The 10,527-nt window shown below is 42.0% G+C and overlaps 1 protein-coding gene across 1 annotated transcript in view; it reads right to left on the bottom strand.

Moving 5' to 3' along the window:
- Window positions 1-362: 362 nt before the first annotated feature.
- Window positions 363-10,527, bottom strand: part of SLC35E3 (solute carrier family 35 member E3) — a 29,384-nt gene continuing 19,219 nt past the window's right edge. The window contains exon 4 of the mRNA XM_049695012.1: window positions 363-1,656. Within this exon, the coding sequence (XP_049550969.1) occupies window positions 1,540-1,656 (117 nt within the window). The 3' untranslated portion in view covers window positions 363-1,539. The remainder of the gene's footprint in view (window positions 1,657-10,527) is intronic.

The following is a 10,527-nucleotide window of genomic DNA, read 5'->3' as shown; positions in this document are numbered from 1 at the left end:
GCCTCAGTTTCCTCATCTATAGAATGGGGATAACAGGATTATTGCAAGGATTAAATAAGTTAATACATATACTGTTATTATTGTTTATGAAAATAACATGGGAATCCCCCCTAAAGGAATTTTAAGGGCCATAGAAAATAGTGCTGTTATCCAGTCCTGACTGCCTTCTTTCTTGTCTCTCTCAAATGCTAAGCTCTTTCTTGCCTCAGAACTTCGGCCCTTGCTGTATCATCTCAGAAACCTCTTCCCCAGTCTTGTGCATGGCAGACCCCCTTTCATCCTTGAGCTCCGGGCTCAGATGTCACCTCCTCAGAGGGGCCTTCTTAAAAGCAGCCCCTCCTCTATCCCTCGAGACTATCACATTCTCCTTTTTTTTTTTTAATTTGGCTGTACTGCACAGCATGCGAGATCTTAGTTTCCCAACAAGGGATCGAACCCGTGCTCCCCGGCAGTGGAAGCGCAGAGTCCTAACCACTGGACCGCCAGGGAAGTCCCCTACATTCTCCTTGTTTATGCTCTTCACAGAGTCGATCATGCTCTGAAGTCACCCCTGTTTACTTCTCTACTTGTCGATCGTCTTCCATCACTGGAACTTAAGCTCCACAGGGGCAGTGATGTTGTTGTCTTGTTTGCCATGACATCCTGAAGGCCTCGGGCAGTGGTTCTCAAAGTATGGTCCATGGACCCCCTGGAAGGGTCTTGTAAGGTCAAAAGTCTCTTCATAATAATAGTAAGACTTCCTTTGCTTTTTCACCGTGTTGACTTCTGCCCTGATGGTGCAAAGGCAATGGTGGGTAAAACTGTTGGCCCCTTGGCATGAAGTCAAGGCCACGGCACCAGCTTTACTAGCAGTCATTATATTCTTCTTCACCTCCATGTACTCACAGGAAAAAAAAAGCCAGTTTCACTTACAAGTCACTTAAGAATGTCCTCGAAGAAGCAGTCAAAATTATTTATTTTATTTAGTCATTACCCTTGAGTACGCGACTTTTCAGGATTCTGTATGATAAAATGGGAAGTACACATAAAACACTCTGGCTGTACACTGAAGTATGTACATTGGTTATTTTCAGGAAGAACTCACTCCTGATTGAGTTATGAGCTGGAGTAAAGTGCTTTTTTCATGGACATAATTTTCAGTGGAAAGAACAACAATATATCATGGACAGGAACACGGAACTAAAGATGTGGTTTTGAGAATTACCAGCTTAGAACTGATAGTGAAAGAGAATGTCTAATAAGTATCTGACACTGGTTTACCCACTGGCTGACAGACAAGTTTTCTGCTCTCAAGGAGCTTCCTTTTTGTTTTTTTAAATTTATTTTTAAATTCTTTTATTTTTGTCTGTGTTGGGTCTTGGTTGCTGCATGCGGGCTTTCTCTAGTTGTGGTGAGCGGGGGCTACTCTTTGTTGCGGTGCACGGGCTTCTCATTGCGGTGGCTTCTCTTGTCGCGGAGCACAGGCTCTAGGCGTGCGAGCTTCAGTAGTTGTGGCTCGCGGGTTCTAAGGCACAGGCTCAGTAGTTGTGGTGCACGGGCTTAGTTGCTCCGTGGCATGTGGGATCTTCCCAGACCAGGGCTCGAACCCGTGTCCCCTGCATTGGCAGGCGGATGCTTAACCACTGAGCCACCAGGGAAGCCCCTCTCAAGGAGCTTCTAAGAGAATAAAGAAAGAGTAGAGGTCAGGATTGAGGTTTGCTGAATATTCGAAGCTAGGAGCAAGGAAGAAAAAGAGAAGTCAACAGGAAACCACTTAGGAAATGCATTAGTTAAAGAAACATTTCTGCAAGCAGTATTGCTTATTATTAGCAAAGCAGAGCGGTTACGGGCTACACGCCAAAATGTTCAGACAATCCTCTTATAACTGTAACTGTAATGGTTTTATCCAGCAAAATGAGATTCTACTCACACTAATACTACTTTAAAGGATCTTGCTTTTCTTCCTTTAATAGAGAATCCTTGCTTGCCCAGAGAATTCTCAATACGAGAACATCCTGAATTAATGGGCAAGTGTCAATACCACAGGTATCCCTAATTATGAACACTTCGTCAGATTCACAATAAGAATGACAATTAATTTTTCATCCCTGTGTCACATACATCGTTGTATTCATTCCAAAAGTGACTTAAGTAGATGTACTTTGCTGTACAGCAGAAACTAACACAACATTGTAAATCAACTATACTCCAATAAAAGTGAATTTTTTAAAAAGTGACTTACATTTAGAGTGCAATCACAAACCTTAAACTTTTAAAAATAATCCTCTTAATAAACTCAACTTGCATTTTTCTTCCCCAAAGACACTGGCCACAACCAGAGTTTAAACAAGACTTTCTCCCGTCGTCCATGTTGTGACTGTGCATGCCTTCTGGGTTAGCCCAGAGTCTGAGGTTGTTGAGCCTGAATCAGTGCCCTATGAGGCAGATGCTGGAGAAAACAAGTCTCATTTTCATAGGCTGAGGGCAGCAAACTGCATTCCTTCAACCTCAAGTGTCATGGAGAAAACTCTTCCAATTAGAAAAGAAGGCTCCCGGAAAAGCATATGGAACATTTTTAATTTTATTTAAAATTTTAGAAATTATGCATTGAGATTTTAAAATAAAATTTTAGAACTAATTTAAATAGAAGGAGTAACAGATCTAGGACAACCAGCTGTTCCACATTAGGAATAATATTAGAAATTGGGGCCAGAGAAGTGGCCCAAAATGTCCCTCTTGGTCACTCCATGTTTAGCAGCAACCCCTATTTATTTATTAATCACATGTATGTATGTATGTATGTATTCATTCTTTTAATCTTCCTGAGAAGTTCTGTAAATGGCTTCACCATTTCCCTCCTCCTGAGCTGTTTTCCTCACGCTTTGCTTACATCTTTTCTGGTTCCAGACACATATCTTGGGTCAGAGAGTCCACTCCTAAGACTTCTAATCTCACCTGTAGTGACTTCCAAAGCCTCCTTGAAGCCACAAGATCACCTGGTTCAACACCTGTACCTTGAAATCTGATCATTCAAGATTCCAGTCCAGGGGGACTTCCCTGGTGGCACAGTGGTTAAGACTCTGTGCTTCCGAGATAAACCCACGCACATATGGTCACCTTATCTTTGATAAAGGAGGCAGGAATGTACAGTGGAGAAAGGACAGCCTCTTCAATAAGTGGTGCTGGGAAAACTGGACAGGTACATGTAAAAGTATGAGATTAGATCACTCCCTAACACCATACACAAAAATAAGCTCAAAATGGATTAAAGACCTAAATGTAAGGCCAGACACTATCAAACTCTTAGAGGAAAACATAGGCAGAACACTCTATGACATAAATCACAGCAAGATCCTTTTTGACCCACCTCCTAGAAAATGGAAATTAAAAAAAAATAAACAAATGGGACCTAATGAAACTTAAAAGCTTTTGCACAGCAAAGGAAACCATAAACAAGACCAAAAGACAACCCTCAGAATGGGGGAAAATATTTGCAAATGAAGCAACTGACAAAGCATTAATCTCCAAAATTTATAAGCAGCTCATGCAGCTCAATAACAGAAAAACAAACAACCCAATCCAAAAATGGGCAGAAGACCTAAATAGACATTTCTCCAAAGAAGATATACAGACTGCCAACAAACATATGAAAGAATGCTCAACATCATTAATCATTAGAGAAATGCAAATCAAAACTACAATGAGATATCATCTCACACCAGTCAGAATGGCCATCATCAAAAAATCTAGAAAGAATAAATGCTGGAGAGGGTGTGGAGAAAAGGGAACACTCTTGCACTGCTGGTGGGAATGTGAATTGGTACAGCCACTATGGAGAACAGTATGGAGGTTCCTTAAAAAACTACAAATAGAACTACCATATGACTCAGCAATCCCACTACTGGGCATATACCCTGAGAAAACCATAATTCAAAAAGAGTCATGTACCAAAATGTTCATTGCAGCTCTATTTACAATAGCCAGGACATGGAAGCAAACTAAGTGTCCATCGACAGATGAATGGATAAAGAAGATGTGGCACATATATACAATGGAATATTACTCAGCCATAAAAAGAAACGAAATTGAGCTATTTGTAATGAGGTGGATAGACCTAGAGTCTGTCATACAGAGTGAAGTAAGTCAGAAAGAGAAAGACAAATACCGTATGCTAACACATAAATATGGAATTTAAGAAAAAAAATGTCATGAAGAACCTAGGGGTAAGACAGGAATAAAGACACAGACCTACTAGAGAATGGACTTGAGGATATGGGGGGGGGAAGGGTGAGCTGTGACAAAGTGAGAGAGAGGCATGGACATATATACACTACCAAACGTAAGGTAGATAGCTAGTGGGAAGCAGCCGCATAGCACAGGGAGATCAGCTCGGTGCTTTGTGACCGCCTGGAGGGGTGGGATAGGGAGGGTGGGAGGGAGGGAGACGCAAGAGGGAAGAGATATGGGAACATATGTATATGTATAACTGATTCACTTTGTTATAAAGCAGAAAGCTAACACACCATTGTAAAGCAATTATATTCCAATAAAGATGTAAAAAAAAAAAAAAAAAGACTCTGTGCTCCCAATGCAGGGGGCCTGGTTAGGGAACTAAATCCCTGGTTAGGGAACTAGATCCCACATGCATGCCACAACTAAGAGTTCACACGGCACAACTAAGGAGCCCACGAGTGCAACTACGGAGCCTGCCTGCCAACAACTAACGAGCCCACGTGCCGCAACTAAGGAGCCTGTGAGCCGCAACTAAGACCTGGGGCAACCAAATAAATAAAATAAATATATAAAAAAAGATTCTAGTCCATTCTCAGCATTAAGTATCCCAAAACAATAAAAGATGGCTTAAATTGTTTGTTTGTTTATTTATTTTTAGGCCATGCAACGCGGCTTGTGGGATCTTGGTTTCCTGACCAGGGATTGAACCACTGGGCCACCAGGGAATTCCCTGTTTTTTTTATTTTAATAAATGCACACAAAACAAAAGGCTCTTCAACCTACCAACCATTTATAATACCATCTCTGTTAATCTTTACTGTTAAAAGTAAAGGTTCCACAAGCACTTGAAAAGAATGTGTGTCCTCTGCTTGTTGAGAAAAGGGTCCTCATGAAACCTATTAGACAACTTTACTCTCAGGCCACTTGCTCTATCCGCTTCTGATAGAGGTGTGTTAAAAATCTCGATTATCCTTTTAATTTTATTATTGCTTGTTATGTTGTTCATGATTGCTTTCTCTCTGTTACACTTTTTCTTTGCTTTTTTTTTCCCCCCTCTTTTCCAACTTTCTGTTGAAGAGATGCAAGGGAGGATCTGGATGCCTTGTTCCAAACTCCTGCTCTAATGGAAAAAAACCCAGTAACTTCTGGCACACATGTACTTTTTGAAAGTGGAGAAATAGATCTAGCCCCTCATGCACTCTCCTGCTTTGCCTACGTGAAGTCCAGAAGTTTGTCAAAGGATGATGAGTCCTCATCCTTCACCTGTCACCTCTGCGTTTCTGGCCCTTCCTGAATGGAAGAATGGAATACAGGAGCAATGAAAGACAGGGAGACTGGGAGGGTGAGGCAGAGCACAGGCAGCTCCTGTAGTTTTTAGTGGATAATTCAACCTTGGATTTTAGGGATAGCTCTTTTATTCCTCCTTCTCTCTCCCTCTCTCTGCTTTCCTTCCTCTAAAGTAACATTGAGGTTTAGGGGGAATTCTTCAGGGAATTAATAAAAGCTGCTGTAGGGAAATGCATTCATTCATCTGTCAAGTATTTAAGTCCCTGCATTTGTATATATCAATGAATAAAACAGATCCCTATCTTTGTGAAGCTTACACTCTGGTGTGGGGACGGACAGTAAACCATAAATATATGACTATGTTAAAATGGTACAGTATAAAGTTACAAGTTCTATGGAAAAAAGAAAAAAGTATAGGGCAGGGTAAGGAGAGTCCAGATTGCTGGGAGTAAGGGTGAGGTAGGCCTCATGGAAAACGTGAGGTTTTGAGGAAAGACTAGAAGGAAGTGAGTTAGCCACACAGACAACAAAGAAAGAGCTTCCCAGGCAGAGCTGGAGCAAACACCCCAAGCTGTGAGCACGCCTGCAGCGTGCAGGGACAGAGCGTGAGGGCCAATGGCGGGGGGCAGAGGAGGGGCTGAAGGGTGAGAGGAGATGAGGTCATATGCTACATAGCCCTGAGGCCGCTCCTTGGATTTGGATTTTTGAGTAAAATGGGGGCATCACTGCTGGGTTTCAAGCAAAGGGGTGACACGACAGGACCTCTCTGGCTGCTGTATTGTGAACTGTGGGGAGTTAGGGTAAAAGTGGGGAGATCCTTTAGGAGGCCATTGCAATATAAGTGGAAATGGATGAAGAGATTGGATTCTGGATCTGTTGGGAAGGTAGAGCCAACCAGTCTGCCAGACTGGGCAAGAAGGTAAGAAAAAGAGAAATGTCAAGAATGACTGAGATTTTTCATCCGAGCAAACGGTAAGGGAATGTTGCAGGAGTGGGTTTGGGGTGAGGGAAGATCAGTCTGGTTTTGGGTGTGTCGGTTTGAGATATCTATTGGACTGCCCGGCGGAGATGCTGAAGAGGTCATCAGACTAACGAGTTGTGTATGAGATGCTCCAAACTTTCCACCGCACATGCTCTTCTTGTCCCTCCACTAAACTCCAAGACTCTAGTGGGCAGGGGAGGTCTGGAAATTCAAAGCCCCTAAGAGAAGACCTGCGGTAAGCCAAGTAACCGAGAGGAGGCCAGGCTTTAATCACAAAGCTCCTCATAACCAACTCACCTCAGGGCCCAAACTCCGGCCATCTCCTTCGTATTCTCCCCACATGGGTGGAGGCAATCCTGCACGAACTGTTTGAAGACCAGCTTTTTACTTTCAGTCCACTGCAGAGTGATACTTTTGTAAAAGACAAAATCAAATGCCTGGCTATCATAGCAGTACCAAACTGCTATAGAAGTTTCTCAACACTTATTCTCAATTTCTTACTTACTTTGTTTGAACAGGTAACAAACTGCTCATGGGCTGGCACTGGTCCACAGACCATCCCTTGAATGGCACTGGCCTAGAGGACTTTTATGGCCCGCATGATCCAGGAGTAGTTCATAAACCCTGCGATGGTCATTCTTTGAGTGAACTTCCTTTCTAGCAGGTTCTAGATGTTCATCTTGACTTCCTGATTTCTCTGACCCCTTAGGGCAGGGAAATTCAGACTGTCCCACTTGGATGTGCATCTTCACACCGGGAAAAAGGGGGAGACCAAGGTTGGGTTAGAATGGAGATAAACATGACAACATTCAAGAACCCATGATGAGAGGCCATACTTCTCCAGAGCCACACAGTGCTGTGTCAGGGGAAAAGTGGACAGAAGTTTTAGCTCATAGTTTCCTTGGCAAAATCCCTGAGTTTCAGAACAGCACTGAGCTTTTTCGAGGTGTAAGAAATTCGCAGGCTTGACACCCCTGTGAGGAATGCTGTTTGAGTACAAGCGCTGCATGTCCTCAAGATGTTCTTTGATTACAGAAGAATGGTCCTCTGTTTGGCTGAATTCTCCATGACAATCATTCTGCGATAATAAGCAGACATTTCCTTTCAGCACAGAGGTTCTCACCAATGTCCATAGCCCTGTGTGTGGGCACTGGGAGACCCTCTAGCGAAGCTCCCTCTTCCTATGGTTTTATGGAGGTCCTGGACCATTATTAGAGTGAGTTTTTCCTAGGTCCTCTTATTGAATATCTGTAGAACCTTCAAATTGATGCCTGGCTCCAAGACCTAGGCATGACCTTGTAGTCATTGGTGATACTGCTTCCTTCATCTACCAACTCAACCTGAAGAACTGGGGGAAGTAGTGGGGATGAGGTAGTGACTGAAGAGGTGTAAGGTTGCTGGGGCAAGGGGAGCATTGGGTAATTGGGGATGACCACAGTCAGGGAACACAAAGAGGATGGTGGAGGGCAAGGTAGGCCACCTCCCACTTGGTTGGAAAGTTTGTTCCTGGTTGGAACTGGTTCACTCACCCTAAGCCAGCAATAGCCCCATGTTTGGACCCCATTCGTGAGTCCCCAGGTCCATCAGATCATTCCCTCTCTTCCATCCACCTCACTCGCTGGGGTTTGGTGCTCTATGGAATGCAAGGATGGCTGGCGTCAGGCTAGCCACTAGCCTATTTTCACTTTTAACCAGTTAACGTTTACTTATTGCTTCCTGGATTGTAAAATCTATCAGATAGATCAAGTCCTCCATTTTTACCCCTTTTTACCCTCAAAAGTTCACTGGCATACTTTTAGCTGCAAGTATCAATTAAAAGTGGCTTAAACAAATCAGGGTTTATTTCCATCTAGAATAAGAAGACTGGAGATAGGCAGCTGATGACATTGCTTAAGCAGCTCAGCACTTCTGGATCAGGTTCCTTCACCGCTCCTTTACCAATCAGCACAATTCTAGATATCCACGTTCTGTGGATGTGGCAACATGGTAATAAGAGAATTTAGCATGTCTAGCCTCTAGAGGGTAGGTGAACAAAAACAGGGATAGGTATTTGGTTAGGAAACCAACTGTGTCTTCCATAGCATTTTTGCTTATTTTTCTCCGTATAATGTTTTGGTAAATTGAATAAAGCATTCTGTTTCTAACAAATATGGCCATGGCGTCACTCCATAATTCTCTAAGAACTCCCGTCCCAAGGTTAGTCTTGCTTCCAAACTCCAGGCAGAGAAAAACCTGGAGAGTCTGCTCATTCCTGTGGTAAACTGCAGTTCTGGATATCCCAGGAGATCTCAACAGACTAGTTGATTTTGAGCCTCCCATCTCTTGGGTTAAGGCCCACCCATCACTCTCCTGCACGGAACTGCTGTCTCTAATTTTAAACTGAGAAAACAGGAATTGAGAAAACAGGAAACTGACTTTTTGCAGGGAGTGTAAGAACAAACAGGAAAAAAATGAAGACATTTGGTTGATACAGATCATTTGATTTTAAAAGGGAAAATAATCTCATGTAGGTAACAAAAAAATTCAAAATTTAGAAGTGAATATGAATCTAAAACTGCTCTTAAAAAATAAAGTCCTATTTATTTATTAAAAAAAATTTTTTTTGACCGTGCTGTGTGGTAATTGTGGTATTGGTATTTCCTAACCAAATACCTATTCCTGTTTTTGTTCCCTGACCAGGGATCGAACCCATGTCCCCTGCAGTGGAAGCATGGAGTCCTAACCACTAGATTGCCAGGGAATTCCGATAAAGTTCTTTTTAAAAAAGGCATAGTCCTGGTTGGTTAAATAAATATGCAGGCTTGTTCTTGTGGTATACCTAGTATTTATGAGATAGTTTTAGTTAAATAGAAAAATGTGAATTACTATGCTTTGGGCGATGTGCTGTTTGCCAAATTAAAAACAGTATAGCAAAAAACATCCTCCAAATACCCATAAATAATTAGTTGAATTGGCAATAATTCACCTCCTAGTGATTTCATGTGAAGTGTAAAGCAGACTGGATAAATCAAATGAAACCATGTCTTCTAATACAACAAATATGAAAATTAATGTTTTGCATAGACTTTTAAAAAACAATATATGAGTAATGAAGTGCATATGAACAAGAAAACAGTTCACATAAGGACCAAACAAAACCTTTCTCATTAATTTAATCTAACATGCTCTCAATGTAAGTGAATGAGAAATTACAATTTTTATCTGAAAAAGCAGATCAGGGGATTTTGAAGATGGAGGGTCCCTTGGAAATCACTTGGATCCAAACCCTCATTTTATAAATGAACAAACTGAGACCTAAGAGGCAAGGGAGTTGTCCAAAGCCAAAGGCCACCCTGGTCAAAAAGGCAGAGTCTGGACTGGAAGCCACGATCCTGATGTCTAAGCCAGCCCTGCTCCCAAACAGACTGGCCTTTCTCTTGGCAGGTTTCTTTCCCCTTTGTTAACCTCAGCAGTGACAGAGACAAGAAAATGCGTAACTAATCACCCGTTAGTGGGCTTGCAAGATTGTTTTTTTCAAAGTATGCTGGTGGTTCGCAAAAGTTAACTGTTGATTTTATTAATAGCAACCCACATTTCAAGTATATTCAGGAGCCAAAAACAAAACTCCTTTTCAGAGTAAAAGATCATCACTGTTACAGAAGTATGTGCACTTCCTCCAGGGTTACGCAGGGATATTTGGTGCTTTACAATTTTAATCCTATAATAATAAATTAGCATTATGAAAAAAGTCGTAGACTCACACACAAAAAGCCCCCATTCATGTCAAGCAACATTCAATATTGCTTGAAATATTGCAGTTCTGCAATAGCAACAGAATTGTCTATACCCTGGGATCCATTTCCTTAACTCTCACACACTGACCACTCAGCTTTCTCCAACCCACTTTTTGCCTCCATCACGCCACTGAAACAGCCTTACTAAGGTCCACAGTAAACTGTCAATAAATACAGTAGTTATTTTTCTGTGCATGTCTACCCTGACCTCTCAACAAAACTGTCACCTTTGGCTATCCTCTCTCCCATTATATCATCATCCTTGTTTTCCTC

This window comes from Orcinus orca, chromosome 11, assembly GCF_937001465.1.
Source record: "Orcinus orca chromosome 11, mOrcOrc1.1, whole genome shotgun sequence".
Lineage (NCBI taxonomy): Eukaryota > Metazoa > Chordata > Mammalia > Artiodactyla > Delphinidae > Orcinus > Orcinus orca.
This window is presented reverse-complemented; position numbering and strand designations above follow the sequence as displayed.